The sequence below is a fragment of the Panthera onca genome, chromosome E3, assembly GCF_046562875.1.
Source record: "Panthera onca isolate mPanOnc1 chromosome E3, mPanOnc1 haplotype 2, whole genome shotgun sequence".
In the NCBI taxonomy this organism is placed as follows: domain Eukaryota; kingdom Metazoa; phylum Chordata; class Mammalia; order Carnivora; family Felidae; genus Panthera; species Panthera onca.
In genome coordinates, this window is record NC_138354.1 from 39,866,518 (window position 1) to 39,885,784 (window position 19,267).

General features: G+C 49.4%; 1 protein-coding gene and 1 long non-coding RNA gene across 7 annotated transcripts in view; one reads left to right on the forward strand and one right to left on the reverse strand.

Moving 5' to 3' along the window:
* LOC144614787 (uncharacterized) overlaps nt 1-11,894 on the forward strand; it is a 29,450-nt gene extending 17,556 nt beyond the window's left edge. For all 3 annotated transcript variants that reach the window (XR_013552953.2, XR_013552952.2, XR_013552954.2), the window contains one exon: nt 11,464-11,894. This is a non-coding gene — a long non-coding RNA (uncharacterized LOC144614787). The remainder of the gene's footprint in view (nt 1-11,463) is intronic.
* Nucleotides 1-19,267, reverse strand: part of LOC132689734 (ATP-binding cassette sub-family A member 17-like) — a 75,911-nt gene that overhangs the window by 14,934 nt on the left and 41,710 nt on the right. For all 4 annotated transcript variants that reach the window (XM_078440232.2, XM_078440230.2, XM_078440229.2 and 1 more), the window contains 5 exons: nt 10,100-10,262; nt 7,994-8,297; nt 6,071-6,344; nt 5,698-5,902; nt 3,666-3,885 (listed from right to left, as the gene is read on the reverse strand). In XM_078440232.2, the coding sequence (XP_078296358.2) occupies nt 3,666-3,885; nt 5,698-5,902; nt 6,071-6,344; nt 7,994-8,297; nt 10,100-10,262 (1,166 nt within the window). The remainder of the gene's footprint in view (nt 1-3,665; nt 3,886-5,697; nt 5,903-6,070; nt 6,345-7,993; nt 8,298-10,099; nt 10,263-19,267) is intronic.

Here is a 19,267-nt window from a genome sequence, read left to right on the forward strand (position 1 = left end):
AGGGTTATGGCTCCGGTGACCAGGCTTGAGCTGCACCTGAGATGGTAACCCGGCAAGACAGCTAGGAAGGTGGCAGAGGTGACTGGGAGGGAAGCGCAGAGGACCATGGCCTCCTAACTTTCTCTCTTTAGAATTTTAAATTTGGAAATCTAGCCTGGAGGCTGAGGGGGAGGGGGAGGGGATAGCTGCCTGAACCCCGGCCTTGCAGCCCTCCCCCCCCGTGGGTGGGGTCGTGGGTGGGGTCGATGGGAAGGCTTAGCCACTACACACACAAGGTTTTCGAGCCCGGCCTAGGAATCAACAGCCTGGCAGTGTCCCCGGGCCCTGAGCAGGGCGTGGTTGGAAGCTGAGCGGGGACACCCCCTTCCCCCCAGCTCACCCTAACCAGAATCGGAGAGAACATCCACAAGCAACGCATCTAACTGAAGAGGCAGATATTCATGGCTCCTGCTTACTTCCCTTTCTTCTTTCTGGATCCTACCCCAAAGCTGCTTAAAGCCCAAGCACGTGGTCACGAACCATCCTCCGTATCTCGCCCCCCACCCGAAGGCGACTCTTCTCCGCTGCACTCTGGGGCTGGACCCACTCCTTTCCGTGTCCTGTACCTTCTGTCCTGCTTTGCCCTTTCACCTTGCTGGCCTGTATCTTTCCGCTAGCTTTCCAAGAATGAGACGCAATGGGTCACGTTTCTCCCGGCTGTGTCTGAACGTGCCTTGATTCTGTCCTTCCGCTTGGTTGAGACCGGTGAATGGAGCTTAGGACTTGTCCGCTAGGAGGCATCTGAATTTAAGGCGTGGGTGCTCTTTCCTTCAGTTTTGGATGTTTGATGGATCCCTTCAGTCGAGCTTGGTTTGTTTCCAACTCTGGGAAATCTTCTTGCTTGTTTGTTTTGTGAGTTCCTTAAGCCCACCCTCTCATTGTGGAATGCTTCTCCATTCACAGCGTGGCATCTCCTGGACTCTCTCACGGCACCTGCCTTTGCTCGCACCTTCCTGGTTTTCCTCCTGTCTTTTTGCTCTACTTTCTGGGAGGTCAACAGACCGTCTTCCAACCCTTCTGCTATATGTTTACATTGGCAGTCAGCTCTTTCTTGTCCTCAGAGTTTTTCTTCCTCTTGGAAATCTGCTGGGTTTTTTAAAAATGTTTAATTATTTTTGAGAGAGCGAGAGTGTGTGCGCCCACGCGCACGAGCGAGTGGGGGAAGGGCAGAGAGAGAGGGAGACACAGGATCCGAAGCAGGCTCCAGGCTCCGAGCTGTCAGCACTGAGCCCGACACGGGGCTTGAATTCACAAGCGGCAAAATCATGACCTGAGCTGAGTCAGACGCTTAACCCACTGAGCCACCCAGGTGCCCTGGAAGTCTGCTGTTTAATAGATGCAGTCTTTTCCGAAATGGTTGATTTGTTTCCTGCATTTCCCTGCCCCTGTATTTCATTTTTGGTCTCCGTCTTTTCTGTGGCTGCCGTCCTCAAGTGTTCGGCGGCCCCTGCCTATCTGTCCACAGAAACCAGAGGTGCCGGGAGGCGAGTTGCTAGCTTTGTGCCTGGGGGCTGGGCGACATTCTGGGCAACCAGGCAGGGACCAGTCTGAATGTGTAGGTCTCTTTGGCAAGCAGGTTCAGTTTGTCAAGACGCGGGTCTCCGCCTTCCTGGGTGACTGTGTCCTGTGCTTCCCGCTGGGGATATGGGAGCAGGGACAGTGGAGGTGCCACAGACCGTTCTCTGTGCTACCTTTACTCCCAGGCTTCTCCGGGCTTCTGCGTTGCTCAGTTAGGTCCTTTCAGCCATTTTCCCTCCAAATGTCCTTTGGATGCTGCTTCAGCACGAATTCATACACTTTCATTTCCTTTGCTGTCATTCGAGTAGAGTCTCAGGACAGGGAGCTCAGATTTAGCTTTATACTCTTGTCTGTGTGGACTGCTGTGGTGACAGCAGGAGCCCCTGGGGCGGGCGTATGGTGGCCAGGGTCTGGTCTCTCTAATGGTGTCCCTTCTCAGGGGTAGGGATGGGCGTTCTTTCCCCCAGACCAGAAGTGGAGTTCTTGTCCTGTCCCAGCCTCCTTCCCCGATGACTTTTAAGTTGGAGGGTGCCTCCCGCTAAGCGGCAGAATGGTCTCGGTCCTTGTTGCTGTGTAGGAGGGGAGAGAAGACATGGCAGGAAGCAATCCGAGAAGAAATGGATCCCAGAAAGGTCGAGGGATCCAGAGAGAATGTCCAGAGATCCCTGCACCCCATCCTGGTCACTCTCGGTGAAAGCTCTGTCCCCATCAGGGCCCCTCAGTGACTTGGAGCTGCTTGTCTCTCTGGGGTGGGGCTGCGCGCCCGAGGAGAGGAGAAAGGGACAGATCCCTAGGTCCCTTCTGGAGGCTTAGGGCAGCGTTGCTCAGGGTGACTGCCCGGACTGATCTGTGAATCTTGGCGCACGCTACCGCGGAGAACTGCGAGCTTAGGGTTCCCTCACGATATGCTTTGCTAACCCCTTTCCTCTGTCTGCAGCACGCTTTTGTTCTATTTCAATCATAAAGTCAAAATGCTGTCCCGTTTCTGATCTCGGATGAAAATAATTTCCGAAACTCCACAGGTGGTTTGCAAATAGAATGGGTGCTGCAAAACACGGCCAGTTAGACCAGTAAAACAAGCTCTAGGTAGCTGGAAATACGTGCATGGCCAGTCCTCTAAGACACAGGGCGGCCCCTAAGATGAAGACAGAGGGAGCTGTTCACACATTTTTAAGCAGACACAGCCACAGAAAGTCACCTTAAAGGAAGTGGTTGCCATCACAGTAAATGACAGAGAGAATCGGGGTAGAAACCCCAAGGTAGAGATTCAGCCCAAACGCAAAGACGTCAACGTCAAGGTGTGCGCTGTGAGTGACAACTCATTCCCCAGCTGCTTTCACCCTGATTACACACTCACCAAGCAGGCTTCTCTCAACCTCGGCTTATTGATTTACTTACCACCTGTTTTAAAACTGAGGAATAATTGGGGCGCCAGATGGTTAAGCGTCCAACTTCGGCTCAGGTCATGATCTCGCGGTTCATGGGTTCAAGCCCCGTGTCTGTGTTGACAGCTCGGAGCCTGGAGCTGCTTCGGATTCTGTGTCTCCCTCTGTCTCCGCCCCTCCCCCTGCTCACACTCTGTCTCTCCCTCTCAAAAATATCTAAACGTTCAATTTTTTTTTTTTAAACCTGAGGAATAATTTGTTTCGATGAAATGCATGATTTTAAGTGGACAGTTTGATGAATTTCAACAAATACTTATGCCCACGCAACCAACACCTCACTCAAGATGCAGAGCATTTCCAGAAGGTTCCCTGCCATCTCCGTTTAGTCCATCCACCCTCCCCCTGACTCAGAGGCCACCGTACTCCTGACTCTGTCACTGGGATCTGTCCTGTCAGTGGGGTCCGAGACCCATCAGTCCGCCCTGCTGCAGGTGTGGGCAAGGCTCCTCTCTCCCTTTCTCTTGCTGAGCACAGCCCCCTGGACGAACATAGCCACCGTGTTTATCTGCGCTCCCGGAGATATGTGCTGGGGACATTGGGACACAGTTTGGGACTCTTCACAAGACAGCTGCTCAGAGCAGCTTCCCGTCTGGGGACACAGCTTCTGTGGCTGTGACAGGAGGAAGCAGACCCTGTGAGATACGCAGGGACAACGGCCCTCACCTTTGTCCTCCATGACTGAGATGAGAATGAAGGGGCCGATGCTCAGGAAGGTGAGCATGACCAGGAGCTTGACAAAAGCACTCCCTTCGTTGCGAAAACAGAAGCTGCTCAGATACACCAAGGGGATGCTCGCCCAGCTGTAGAGCTTTAGCACCAGAATGATGGCCTGGACGTTTTCCTGGTGCGTGAAGGCTTCTTCCTGGTGGTACAGAAACACCACCTTGGGAAAGAGGGGGAGAGTTCGGGAAAGCCCCTGAGAGTCGATTCTAAGGATTAGAGAAAGGGTACGGTGATCCCCACTTAAAAAATAAGGTGTTAGTGGGGTGCCTGGGTGGCTCAGTTGATTAAGGGTCTGACACTTGATTTCGGCTCAGGTCATGATCTCACGGTTTGTGAGTTTGAGCCTCATATCGGGCTTTGTGCTGACAGCGTGGAGCCTGCTTGGGATTGTCTCTCCCTCTCTCTGCCCTTCCCTTGCTCACTCTCTTTCTTTCAAGAAAAAATATATGTGTGTATGTATAAAATATTAAAAAAATAAGATGTGCGAAGGAAACAATCAGCAAAACTAAAAGCCAAACAACAAAATGGGAAAAGATATTTGCAAACGACATATCAGATAAAGGGTTAGTGTCTAAAACCTATAGAGAACTTATCAAACTCAACACCCAAAAAACAAATAATCCCATGAAGAAATGGGCGTAAGACATGAATAGACACTTTTCTAAAGAAGACATCCAGATGGCCAACCGGCACATGAAAAAATGTTCCACATCACTCATCATCAGGGAAATACAAATCAAAACCACCATGAGATACCACCTCACACCTGTCAGAATGGCTCACATTAACAACTCAGGCAACAACAGATGTTGGCAAGGATGCAGAGAAAGAGGATCTCTTTTGCGTTGTTGGAGGGAATGCAAGCTGGTGCAGCCACGCTGGAAAACAGTATGGAGGTTCCTCAAAAATTAAAAATAGAACTACCCTTCGACCTAGCAATGGCACTACTAGGTATTTATGCAAGGGATACAGGTGTGCTGTTTCGAAGGGACACATGCACCCCAATGTTGATAGCAGCACTGTCGACAATAGCCAAAGTATGGAAAGAGCCCAAATGTCCATCCATGGATGAATGGATAAAAGAGATGTGGTGTATACATACAATGGAGTATTACTCAGCAATCAAAAAGAATGAAATCTTGCCATTTGCAACTACATGGATGGAACTGGAGGGTATTACACTAAGCGAAATTAGTCAAAGACAAATATCATAGGACTTCACTCCTATGAGGACTTTAAGAGACAAAACAGATGAACATAGGGGAAGGGAAACAAAAAGAATATCAAAACAGGGAGGGGGACAAAACAGAAGAGACTCATAAATATGGAGAACAAACGCAGGGTTGCTGGAGGGGGTGTGGGAGGGGGGATGGGCTAAATGGGGAAGGGGCACTAAGGAATCTACTCGTGAAATCATTGTTGCACTATATGCTCAGTAACTTGGATGTAAATTTAAAAAAATAAAGAAAAAGAAAAAAACCAAAATGTAAGATGTTAGCAGTACTGCTCACGTGCTCCCTGTATTTACTCATCAGACAGTGCAGACACTGGCCCTGCCCCTGGAAGTCGGCACCACGAGGTCAGGGGCTCCGTGACAGTTATGAAGCACAGGCCAGGTAAAGGGGGACGTGACCCACCCCGCCCAGAGTGCCAGGGGATCGCAAGTGGCACAGTGCAGTCACGATCCACCGGTTGCACCTGTCAGTGCCCTGGTGAACCGTTTCTGGGCTGTGAACACACGTCCCTGACGCACGACCTCTTAGGAGCTCGTGGCAACGGTTATGGGGATGCGGCAGATTGGAGACCCTAGAGCAGGCCCCTCTGCTGGGACCTTTTATCGAGAGTGAGTGATGAGTCATACCCTGGGTCGGCTGCCAGACTACACTTCTTTGCAGGGTCCCGAAGGCAAGCCCCCTGCCCCCGCTCCCGCCGGGACGTGCGGAGGAGGGTCCCTGAACCACGCGGCCCTCACCAGCAGCAGCAGACTGGGGACCAGGGAAGTGATGAGGTCCCACAGCAGAGCGGAGAGCCAGAAGGTGGCCGCATAAACACCACTGACGAACTGGATGTGCTTGGCCTTTGTGGATCTTTCTTTGACCGTCAAGATGGCAAAGGAGCTGGACAGGAAAGCTATTCCGAAAAGCAAGTTGGTAACAAGGTAGTGTCCTTTAGGGCTGCTGCGAAAGGACACGAGGGGAGAGGAAGCCGTGTGAGCACAACTGCTCACACCAGCCGTCTTTCACAGTGAAAGACGTCCCGGCGAGAAGCGGATGAGAAAGAACAGGTGGCCAAGGGGACACGGCGTGCGCGGGAAGGATTTCCTGGGGCGGGACGGTCACACTCACTTGTACAAGACGTCCTCCGAGGCCTCCAGGGCCGACTTAGGTTGAGGGTGGTTGGACGCCGTGATGGAAGCCGCGGCCCCGGAGAGCAGCTTGAAGAGGAAGTTGTCCACGAGCGCCAGCGCCACGGCAGGGGAGTGGTACGCCTGGTTGTTGAACAGCGCCGTCACCGTCGTGTGGTTCCCCTGGTCTTCAAAGGAAGCAGCCACGACGTATTTGAAATCAAAGCTCTCGGGCTCCTCCTCTGCCTTGTCCAGGAGGAGGTCCTCCACCGAGCCTGCAACAGAGCCGGGCGCCCCGGAGCCTCACGCCCTGGACCCCGGCCCCGCGCCCCCTGAGCGCCTCACCACCCGCCCCACCCCCCAGGAAAGCGGGCTCCTCTGGACGCAGCTGGCCCCTCCGTCGCACGCCCGGGCCTCCACAAAACGTCCCTTTCACTGACTGAAGCCGTGGGGGGGCGGAGGGAGGAAAAACGTCTAGTCATTTTTTTTCAGGTGACTCTTTGCCTGGACGGTGTGGCCCCAAGAAGCCCCGTGCTTCTCCCAGTCGGTCCCGTCTACGTGGAAGGACACACGCGGTCGCACTGCACCTCCCCTCCCCGAACCACAAAGTGACCCTCACGGCCCACCTGGCCCGCAGCGCCCAGTCTCCATCCAAACTCCATTGGCACCTTCAAGGTCTGGCCACACCCGAGGACCCACCGTGCCCCGTGCTGACAGGTGCTTCCCCCCCCCCCCCGGTTTTGGAACTTTCTCCGCTTACCCCCTGCTTGCTGCGGGGTCCACCCCTGCTCACATCTCAGGCTCTTACTCCGCAGCCTGTCTCTCCCCATCCGAGGCTGAGCTGTGTCCCCGTGATCCCACAGCGGGACGGTCCCTACACACTGCAGCTGTGGTCACCCTCTCTAGGACCTCTGGGCAAGGGGCTCACTATGGGCCGGTGGTACCGCTGTTCTTCCCGGTACTCTCGGCACACGGCACCACGGAAATATATGCACACCTAGACCTCTGGGGTCGTGGGTGCTGAAAAGGACCCTCCTTCACAGCAGCAGCAGCAGGAGTAACGTGCGCAGGCAGCACGCTCACTCCGCGGGCCCTGCGTGCGCCCCTGGGCGGGAGGGAGGAGGCGAGCTTTATCCTTCTCCCCGTCTTCCCCACCCAGAAACCGAGGCTTGGAGACGTAGGGCGCTGTGATCCCGCCATTTTGCTCCACCGTGTTCTGCATTTGATCTCTTCATTTAAAAATGTGAACACCTCAACATTTTATTTCTTTCCAAGAGAACGCGTGCATCTAACTTTTCAAACCAGATAATCCTGCAAGACTCGGGATGAGAAACAGCAGGGCCCTGGCCTGCCCTTCGTTGTCCCCAGTGCCCGCTCCCCCGAGGCGACCAGACTCTCCAGCCGCTCAGCTGGCATTTCTCTGGATCCCTGAAGCACATTTACCTCTGGACGTCCCGTCCTGGAAGCGGGGACTTTGTTCCTTACCCCACCCCACCCCCTAAGGGCTGCCCTCCTCTCCGCTCTCCTGGAATACATCAGAAAGTTGGTTAAGTCAAGGCACAATCAAGTGCTCTGTTATGGTAGGTCTCCTTTTTCAGACGATCTTCCCCTGCCCTCCTGAGTTCACGTCCTCCCTTTTCACATTTGCTCAGTGATCTCTATATCTGTCACCAAACTCCCTCCATCGAAGTGTAAATCCCCTCTCAGGACACATCAAACAGCAGATAATTGTCCGTTTCAGTTTTGGACGTGCCGCCATCCCCAGAAAGACACAGCCTGGCTGCATTTCCAGGCACCCTCTCCCTTTCCTGTCATCTGGCGGCCAAGAGATCTTCTGAGACGTCTGGCTGTTCACCTGACTTCAGGGCGCACCCCCTACCACGGCCCCGAGAGCACGCGCTGCTCTCCTGGGCCTCAGACTTACTCAGGGTCTCCAGAGGGATCTGTTCTTCTGCCACAAGCATGTCTGTGAAATGCTGTGAAAGCCGAGGACCCAGCCTGGAATTGGGAGAAATATAGAACGGGACGACGGTTCGGCCATATGTTCTCAGGGTCAGTTCCAGCGGCATGCTGCCTGTGTTCGTTTCCAAGTTGAAGATGGTGAGGCTGAAGGTGGTGATCAGCAGGGGCACCAGGACCTGTACCGTGAGCATCAACAACCAGTTGCGCCAAGAGTACAGGACCCTTTTCAGGAGCATGGCATAGAACTGTTGGCAGATGAGGCTGAACTGCGATAGAAAAAGGGGGGGGGGGACACACCATTAACACGGCCACACAGAGGAGCTAGCCTCCCCCCGGCCACAGTCTCGTATTGGGTCTAATGCTTTGATGATGTTCAAAATTTGCTTTGACCTGATGACTTGATTCACATTTAATGGCAGAAAAGGAAGTCACAGATTGGAAAGCTCTGGAAGAGTAGTAGCCTGAACAGATAGCAGATGTAAGCAGGATACAATTTTTTTTTTCAACCCGCCACATTATCAGAAACTTTAAGTTGGTGAGGATGTGGAATGCCAGTGCTGAGGTCTTCATTTGGCACAACTTTTGTAGAAAACAGATGACCTGGATGAATACAATCTAATTTAATACGCATGTAGTCTTTAGGCTAGAAATTCCACTTTTAGTAACATATCCCGCAGGTAAATACGCAGGACCCGTGTACAGCGTGGCCCTTGTGGCACGGGCAGTCAGTGTAAAGGGTGCGGTCATGTGCACTGAGGTCGAAGACATAAAGTTGGGCCAGGGGTGGGAGGCCCCGGAGGTCAGCGCCATGAGCTCCCGCTCGGCTTCTCGCTGGTGCTGCGGGAGCTGGGGCAGACGGGGCCCTCGAGCCTCAGGGCTGGTGTTCGTTGTGGGTGACTCATCCACCCAGAGCCTTTGTGGGGAGAGGCTTGGTGGTCAGGTTTGAGTCAGGCATTCTTAAGTTTCTGGCCCCAAATACCGACAAATCCTTGAGACTCTACCAAGCATCTCTGAAATTTCCCGCCTTGGACACGAAGGCCACGTCCACCCAGAGCATTCGTCAAAAGATGCTGCTCTCAACTTGTTCAAGGTTGTGCCCTGAGAATTACCTCCTGGGAAGTTTCCAGAAGCAAAGCTTGGCCCAGCGGAGCCCAGATTAACCTCTTGCTGGGGGCTGGAGAGGAGCCTCCTGGACAGGGCAGGCGGCTGGCCTATGTGGCCCTGAGACCCTTTCCAACCCAGAGGCCCCTTTTATACATGATTCAAGATTGTGGAACAGTGCAGTCCATCTCTTCCCTAACCCATGAAAACCAGTCTCACTATTTTACAGTCATACCTTGTAGGTGGCAAAATCGAGACCATTTTGTAAGGTGCGTATCAATATCCTTTTTTTTTTTTTCGATAACAAAAGAACATTACAGGTTATCCATATACTTCATAAGGATGTTTTAAAAAAATCGTGGGGCGCCTGGGTGACTCGGTTGGTTAAGTATCTGACTTTAGCTCAGGTCATGATCTCATAGTTGGTGAGTTTGAGCCCCGTGTCGGGCTCTCTGATCTCAGCACAGAGCCTGCTTCGGATCCTCTGCCCTCACAACCCCCCCCCCCCCGCCCTTCCCTCCACCTCTCCCTCCCTCAAAAATAATAAAATAAAACACTAAAATAGATATGTCTTAAACTCCAGGTGTGATATGTGATCTGTTTCACAGTGAAATATGAAAACGGGAAGATTAAATATGCTTTTTTTGGCTGGTAGATTCAGTGCTTTTATTCTTTCTTCTTTTTGGTAAGAGGAAGGGCCAAGACCTTTTACTGTGTCCTTTTCTGGTGCTTTCTTCCACTGAGTTAATCGTGGCCAGGAAACAATAGTGCATTGTCTCTGTACTAGAGCTGAGAGCGTGGCCTTGAGGGAACCTGGCCGGGCCTCTTTTGTGCCTAAGATCTACACATTTCTCCTCAAGCCCCTGTCAAAGGGTGGGTAACCTGTACTTCTTGACCAAAGAACAGGGTGATTCTAAGAGTTAACCCCAAATCTGCCCCCTGGCATGCATGTGAAATATTTGCTCACCCCAGTGTTGTGATGGATTGGCAGGCCGGACGGTATGGAGAAGATCCTTGAGTGAATACGTTTGATTCTGTTGACAGGAACCCTGCCGATCAGGTGGTGAGACTGAATGGAGGGAATCTTGAGGGTTTGGATTTCTGTGCTGGAATCTGTCAGCTTGTTCACCCTAAACCAAATGGAAGCAGAAACGCAAATTTGCAAAACCACATCTTGCTTCATTTTGTTTGGATTTAAAGAGACAACGTCATGTAAAATTTGAAAGAAAAGAACGAAGTTAGGACAAGAATAATGAGGGCAGGGGCGCCTGGGTGCTCAATTGCTTGAGCCTCCAGCTCTTGATTTCAGCTCAGCTCATGATCCCAGGGTTGTGGGATCGAGCCCTGCATCAGGCTCCACGCTGAGTGTGTGTGGGGCCTGCTTAAGATACTCTCTCTCTTGGGGCACCTGGGTGGCTCAGTTGGTTGAACGTCTGACTCTTCATTTTGGCTCAGGTCATGATCTCACAGTTTCGTGGGTTCGAGCCCTGCATCAAGGCTCTGAGCTGACAGTGTGTAGCCTGCTTGGGATTCTCTCTCTCTCTCTCTCTCTCTCTCTCTCTCTCTCTTTCTCTCTCTCTCTCTCCCCCCTTCCTCCCTCCTTCCTCTGTCCCTCCCCTGCTAGTGCGCGCTCACTCTCTAAAAAATTAATTAATTAATTAAAGAATATTGAGGAAAAAGGAGCTGCACCCAGATGATATACTGCTAGCAAGCATATTTTGACTAGAAAGTTCTTTTTTTTTTAATTTTTAAAAAATATTTATTTATTTTTGAGAGAGAGAGACAGAGAGAGAGACAGAGTGCAAGCCGGGGAGGGGCAGAGAGAGAGAGAGGGAGACACAGAATCTGAAGTAGGCTCCAGGCTCTGAGCTGTCAGCCCAGAACCCAACATGGGGCTTGAACTCACGAACGGTGAGATCATGACCAGAGCCGTAGTCGGATGCTTAACCAACTGAGCCCCCCAGGAGCCCACAGAAAGTTCTTAAATAGGTCCCGAGTATATATTGAACTAACTGACCAATGGCTTTTCCAAAGAACTGAGGCAACATTAGCATGAATAGATTTCATTATTTTCCTATAAAGATGCCATATGCAAATTAAAACAAAAATGAAATGTCCCTTAATATCTACTTTATGAGCAAGACTCATAAACCCAAGTATGACACGTAGCACTGGAGCCTGAGGTCTTATTTTTGTTTGGCACTGAGCTCAGAAAGGATTTTATGTTTTTAAATGGTTACATGCTAGATGGTTATCTAATTACTTACATAATATCCTTGATTATTGCCATTAAACCTACAGTAGCCTAAAACGTGTACTCTGGCTTTTCAGGAAGAAGTTTGCCGAACCCCGCCCTAGGCCAAAAGAGGTATTCCTTGCGGGCAGCAAACCGTTCGGAAGCCGAGAAATATATTTTTACTCATAATCTTCAGGTCGGTTATTCTACTCCTGGGAGTGCGTCACAACGAAACAGTGCAGTAAATTGTAGCTCATTTTCCCTGCAATAGAGTTCTGTAAATGGCGGTGTGGCCCAGATTCTCCCCAAACTTAGCAGCTTAAAACAACCGTAAACGTTTGCTGTGTCACACAGTTCTGTGGGCCAGGCGTTCGGAAGTGGCTCGGCAGGGTGGTGCTGTCTCCGGGGCTCTCAGGAGGCTGCAGTTGAGCTCTGGGCCTGGGCTGCAGTGGTCTGAAGGCTGGACTGGGGCGGGAGGCCCCACTCCCAAGACGGTGCCCTCATGTGGCTGGCTTAACAGCTGGCTCTCCCAGTGGAGTTTTTTTTATTATTATTATTATTTTTTAACATTATTATTTTTTTTAACGTTTATTCTTGAGAGACAGAGAGACACAGAGCATGAGCAGAGGAGGGGCAGAGAGAGAGAGGGAGACACAGAATCCGAAGGGCTCCGGGCTCCGACGCAGGGCTCAAACTCACAAACTGTGAGATCATGACCTGAGCCAAAGTCAGTCACCTAACCTACTGAGCCACCCAGGTGCCCCTTTACCAGTGGAGTTCTGACAAGAATGTTGGTTTTAATTCACATTAATGATGAGGATAAAAGTGAATAGCAGTGGTGTGTGTCAGAACTTCACTCGTGCATCCCCCAGGCAAGCCACACTGTTGCTGACTTGAATACTACTGTTCTAATGCTGGAAGAATATTTCCCTAAGTTTTTGTGTTCTTAATGAAATGGCTCGGGATAGACACTTTTCAACTTAGTTTGCATTATTAACATTTTCGCCACCACTTTCTTAATCTAGACAATCAACAAAATGTTAAATGAAACCCTAGTGTTTCCTGTTTAACCCGTTCCATGACGTAAGTTCACGCATGATGGTTGATTTCAAATTATCGACACAGCACGTCCATCATGCGGATTTAAGTAGACGTAAATAACCTTAAGAGCACTGATAATAGTACAATGTAGCCAAACCGTGACGTCTTGTGTATTGCCATTTACAATGTTTTGATTTATAACTTACAGTTTTATAATCTTATAACAGGAAATTTATGTTCAGTCTTCTGTTCCTAGCACTGAGCTCCCAAAACATTTATATGTTCCTAAGTGGTGACCTCAGGTAAGGCGTGTTGTGTTGTGTTGTGTTGTGTTGTGTGAGCAAGGTGACTTTGGAAAGGACCTGAGGATGGGGACTGGTTGCCGAGAGAACCATCCATGGGATTCGAGGGTTGGAACTTTCAGGCCCCCCTCCCAGCCTCCTGGGAAGGGACAGGGGCTGGAAATTGAGTTCAAGTGCCAGCGGCCAATGATTTAATCAATCAATTATACCTGTGTAATGAAGCCTCCACAAAAACCCAAATGGGCAGAGAACCCAAAACGCTTCCGGGTTGGTGTCCCGGGAGGTGCCGGGAGAGCAGTGCCGTCAGAGAGCCCGGACGCTTCTCACTGTTGCCCTGTGTATGTGTTCATCTGGCTCCTGTATCATGTTCTGTATAATGAACTGGTAGATGTCGGTGTTTTTGTGAGCTCTGTGAGCCATTCTAGTGAGTTAATTGAAGAAGCGGTTGTGGGAACGTCCAGTTTATGGCCGGTGGGTCAGAAGCACAGGTGACCACATGAAGTTGTGACTGGGGTCTAGAGTCAGGGAGTGGGGCGTTCTTGCAGGACTGAGCCCTTAAGCTGTGGGTTCCGATGCTGTTCTCCAGAGAGAGCGCGTCAGGGTGAAGTTAACTGCTTGGTGGTGTGAAAAAAAATAAAATTGGGGCACCTGGGGGGCTCAGTCGGTTAAGTTTCCGACTTCAGCTCAAGTCATGATCTCTGCGTTGTGGGTTCGAGCCCCGCATCGGGCTCTATAGCGACAGCTTAGAGCCTGGAGCCTGCTTCAGATTCTGTGTCTCCTTCTCTCTCTCTCTCTCTTTCTCTCTGCCCCTCCCTTGCTCGTTCTCTCTCTCTCTCTCTCTGTCTCAAAAATAAATAAATGTTAAACCCTGCCCCACACTTTGGAATTGATATCAGAATTGTACTACAGTTTTTTTTTTTTTAATTTTTTTTTCAACGTTTTTTATTTATTTTTGGGACAGAGAGAGATAGAGCATGAACGGGGGAGGGGCAGAGAGAGAGGGAGACACAGAATCGGAAACAGGCTCCAGGCTCCGAGCCATCAGCCCAGAGCCTGACGCGGGGCTCGAACTCACGGACCGCGAGATCGTGACCTGGCTGAAGTCGGACGCTTAACCGACTGCGCCACCCAGGCGCCCCTGTACTACAGTTTTTTATTGTGATTTACCAGCTTATGCAATTGAATTTTTAATAAGAGCCGTCTTTAGCTGGTGCACAAAATTCTTGATAATTTAATATTCGGCTCTCATGAGCTGAGCTGAGCTGAGCTGAGCCAGCTCCAGCACACCTCTGGCAGGGGCCTCGATTCCTTGTTGGCTGTTGGCAAAAGCCTCGGTTCCGGGCCACGTGGACTTCTCCCTGAGGCCGTGTGAGTGTCCTCCCAAGACGGTGGCTGGCTTCTCCCAGCCTGAGCGGTCCAAGACGGAGAGATAGAGGTACAGTGTCTCTCGTGAGCTAGCCTCATTACTCACTCGTCAGTTCCGCAAAACCTTGCTGCCTTTATGGGTCAGCCCTATTTACAGCGTCGGCACGCCCGGCAGGCCCCGCCTGTGCCGAGACCCCGCCTCTGCTCTCGACCAGACCATTTCTCCTGGACTTTTCTAGGCTTTCTACTTGTCCTTTCGTTAGCTTTCCTACAGATTGGGGGATGTTAGTGAGCATTATCAGGATTTGTGTGGCCTCTCTTCAGGGCTTCAGCTGGTACCCGAGGAAGGTGTGTGGGGAAAGACAGGAGCCACACAGCACTTTGCCACGATATTTTCTTTGGCCCCGTGAAACGTTGTGTCAAGGTTGTGTTCTGAATTTTTCCTCATTCAGTTTCTGCTAGTCGGATTTTTTGCTGGGGGGGCTGTTTAAGAAATAAGACTGTCATTTATTGAGACTGAATTCCAGGAAGGAAGGGAGGGGAGTTTTCTACAGCGGGACGTTGGCGGCCACCACACCACGGTGTCTTCAAACAGATTAAGTACAGACTAAGAGCTGGTCCGAGAGCTTCCGCACTGTGCTGGGCGTCCTCTGACTGGCCCTCCAAACCCCAAATGCTCATGCTCTGTCATGACCTCCCTCAGTCTCCTCCCAGTTTTATTGAAATATAATTGACATTTAACCTTGTGTAAGTTTAAGGTGCACAACGTAATGGCCCAATATATGTATATATGTGAAACCGTCACACAATTAAGCTCAGTTAGCGTCCACCTTACAGACTTAGGGTATTTTTGCTTGTGGTGAGAACTTTTAAGATCTACTCTCTTGCTAACTGTCGGATATACAATAAATACAGTGTTGTTAACCACAGTCACCATACTCTCCTTACTTCTCTTGTAACTGGAAGTTTGTGCCTTTGCCTCCCCTTGCCCAGTTCCCTCACCCACCCCCACCCGCTGCCCCCGGCCACCACGGATCTCTTCTGTCTCTGTGAGTTTGGTTTCTTTCAGGATTTCGCACATGAGTGAGATCATGTGGGATTTGTCTTTCTCTGTCTGGCTTATTTCACTGTGCATAATGCCCTCAAGGCCCATTTATGTTGCTTCAGATAGCAGGATTTTCCTTTTTCTTAATGGGTGAATAATATTCTCGTGTGTGTGTGTGTGTGTACACTGTGTAGAAACTTTTTAGTTTGATGTAGTCCCGCTTGTTTAATTTTGCTTTTGTTGCCTGTGCTAATCCCCTCCCCTTCATTGTGAGCTGGACCTAGAGATTCACTTCCAACGAGTGGAGTACAGCAATGTGATAAAACATCACTTCCAAGACGAGGGCAGGAGGGGACTAAGTCTTCCTTCTTGGTCACGGCTCCCCTTTCTCTTTCTCTGATCACTCGCCATGGGGGAATCCGGTTGGCGTATCACGAGGTCACTCGGCAACTCGGGAAGAGGTCCACACGGTGACACACTGAGACCGATAGATGCTGGGGAACCGAGGCCGGCCAACAACCCTAGCAGTGATCTTGGAAGTAGACTCTCCACCTGCTCAGCCTCCAGAGACCACGGGCCTGGCTCACAGCTCGACTCCCACCCAACAGGCCCTGAGCCAGAACTGACTGTCCACCTGCTCCTGGACTCCTGAACCACAGAAAACCGTAAGGTAATGAATGTTGGCTATTTCAGGGCTGCTACCCTTTAGGGAAATCTGTTATTTAGCAATAGATAATAAATAAACACAGGCCCCCAACAGTGGGGGGTATAACAGACGTGAGACAGGGGAGAGGTAAAAATCATGTGTAATTAGTAGTCCCAGGAGGAGAGGAACGAGAGGGTAGATGAGAAGGAACGTGTTGGAGAGATGTTGGTGGAGAATTTTCCGAAACTGGCAATACCAGCAGACCCCAGGGTAAAAAGTGGTAAAGATCCTAAGCCGGCGAGCACAAGGACAGACACGTAAAGCCACGTCATTGTAAAAATGCTGGAAACCTAAGACAAAAATCACTACTAAAAGCAGCCAGGAGTAGGGCGCCTGGGTGATTCAGTCGGTGAAGCTCCCAGCTTCGGCTCAGGTCATGATCTCGTGGTCTGTGAGTTCGAGCCCTGCGTCAGGCTCTGTGCTGACAGCTCAGAGCCTGGAGCCTGCTTCGGATTCTGTGTCTCCCTGTCTCTCTGCTACTCCCCTGCTCATGCTCTGTCTCTCTCTGTATCTCAAAAATGAATAAACATTTAAAAAAAAGTTTTTTAAATAAAATCATCAGGGCGCCTGGGTGGCTCAGTCGGTTGAGCCTCTGACTTCAGCTCAGGTCATGATCTCACGGTTCATGGGTTCGAGCCCCACTTTGGACTCTGTGCTGACAGCTCAGAGCCTGGAGCCTGCTTCGGATTCTGTGTCTCCCTCTCTCTGCCCCTTCCCTGCTCATGCTCTGTCTCTGTCTGTCTGTCTCTCTCTCTCTCAAAAATAAACATTAAAAAATTTCTTTTTAAGCAGCCAGGGGTAAAGGACAGATTGTGCTCAAAGAATAACAATAATACTGGCAGCTGACATCTCAATAGACATAATGGAAGTCAGAAGACAATGGAATGGGACACATAGGCAGTGGCCGTGGGCTAGAAATGGGAACGGGCACGTTTGCAAGGGAACACAAAAGATCTTTATGGAGCGATATGGTCACACTTCTGTAAATTTATTGGAAGTCATCGAATTTACTATATGAATCATTGAGTAACGTGACAGTCTGTAAATCGTATCTGTTGAATCTATTGAAATCTGTTGAAAAGGAAGACATTGCATTATAGAAGCGTTGGAAAGAGCCCTGCCAACCTAAAATTCTATCTATGGGTCAAATGCCCTTCAAAAATGCAGGCCACCTGTCTATTTTCGAGCAAGCAACAACCCTGAGATTTTTGTCACCAGAAAACCGCCACTGGAGGGAGAAGGTATTGTTCAGGCGGAGAGACCATCCTAGGTGGGAGCTTAAAGGTGAATGAAGGATTAGAGAATGACACAGAGGGTAAATATATGGTAAATTCAAGTGAATACCGATGGCCCAAAACATCATGACATGTGATGGGTTTTAAAATATGTACAGGATTGAAATACACAAACCAAATGGTACATAACTCTGGAGGTAGAGTCGGGGTAGTTGAAGGAGCAGTGGGCCTGTGTCGTCTGGAACGCGGTGAGCCTACGCGTTTATGGTAAACTGTAATAGGTTATGAGTGTACGTGGTAATCTTAGGATAACCACTAAGAGAAGGAGAACATAATTTACAAATTTGAAATTAATGGAGGAGAAAATACAAACTAAAAGATACATATATATATATATATATATGTATATGTATATATATATATATACATATACATATATATATATGGATTAGGGGCTCCTGCTTGGCTCACTCAGTTAAGCGTCTTGACTTGATTTCGGTTAGGGTCATGATCTCACGGTTCGTGGGATCCAGCCCCGTGTCTCACCCTCTCTCTGCCCCTGACCTGCTCACACGCATGCTGCTCTGTCTCTCTCAAAATAAAATAAACATTTAAAAAATATTAAGTGCACCCAAAGTTGGAAAGGAAACAGAAAGTGAGTGTGGACCTGGTAGGCAAACAGAAAACAGCAAGCGATATGGCAGATTTGCAACCCAGTGAACTGGGATTTTCATCAGTCGTCAAGGCCCCGAGGTTCCAGTTAAAAGATAAAGATGGATGAAGGAGCTGTTTTCTGAAATTTCAGCGATTCGCCGTTGACAAGAAGTGCGCTTAAAATACGGCTACGGGAAGACTGAATGCAAATGGGTGGACAAGAACCTACTCACGACTTTGAACCAAAACAAAGCTAGTATATACAACTAGATGGATGTTCAGTTGTTGGGCTTACCAGCAAAATATGTTAACAATTCTAAATGTGTAGGCACCTGATGCAGTCGCTTAAAAACAAAGCAAAACTGGACAAAATTAAAATCAGCGTGTTACCTCTAGGAACCCAGAGAACAGGCAGATAATCATTTTTTTAAAAAGACACAGGAGATTTGTACACCACGATTAACAATCAGACCTAGTCGCCATACACAAAAGACTGCACCCAGCCACTGCAGAATGCGCGTTCTTTCAAGAACATAGGAAATTTTACAAAAATGGAAGGTAAGGTGAGCCACAGACTCAAGCATTTTGAAAGAAGGAGGCCATACAGAGTATGTACTCGGGCCACAGTGAAATTAGGTTAGGAATCACATATATTAACAAGACAAGGCAAAATAAAGCAAGAAAACATTTTTTAAGTTTATTTATTTTTGAGAGAGGGAGAGAGCGCACACGCATGAGCGGAATGGAGGACAGAGAGCTGCGGGTGGGGGGGAGAGAATCCCAAGCAGGCTCCAGGCTCTGAGCTGTCAGCACAGGGCCTGATGCGGGGCTCGAACCCATGAACTGTGAGATCATGACCTGAGTTGAAATCAAGAGTCAGATGCTTAGCCGACTTAGCCCCCGGGTGCCCCTGAATAGGAACAGTAAAAAAAACAAAACTCTCCACGAGTTTGGAAATTAAGAAACACAGTTCTAAATAAACCATAGGTCAGAGTGGAAACCACAATAGAAAATTAAACATATTTCTAACTGGATGGGGAAGAAAAGATTACATATCAAACAACTGTGCAACACAGGCACGTGAAGCTCAAAGGGAAATTTATATCTCAGATCCCTAGTTGAATATATGTATGGCTGAAAATAAACTATATAAAAACTATCTTACAAGGAAGCACTTCTGCCTAACCAGTCGAGGACGTCCCCCCTCTCTGCTTGGACTCAGTGTTATGCTGAGGCCCCTCGCAGTGAGATAAGCAAGCAAAAGGCATGAAGCCTGGAAAATACGAAGTAAAACTGTCTTTAAATGACATGATGGTTATATCCAAAATACTAAGGAAGTCAACCCAAAATTGAACTACTGAGTTAAGCAATATTTCTAGATATCAATAACTTAAAAAATGATTTCTAGATCTGCAGCAAGTGATTGGAAATGAAATTGAGAGATCCATTTCCATCCCTTTGAAAAAAATTGAAATACTTAGGAATAAGTTTAATAAAAGATAGGCAGAGCTTCTGGAAAATGCAAGAGATGGCTGATAAAAATTATAGACG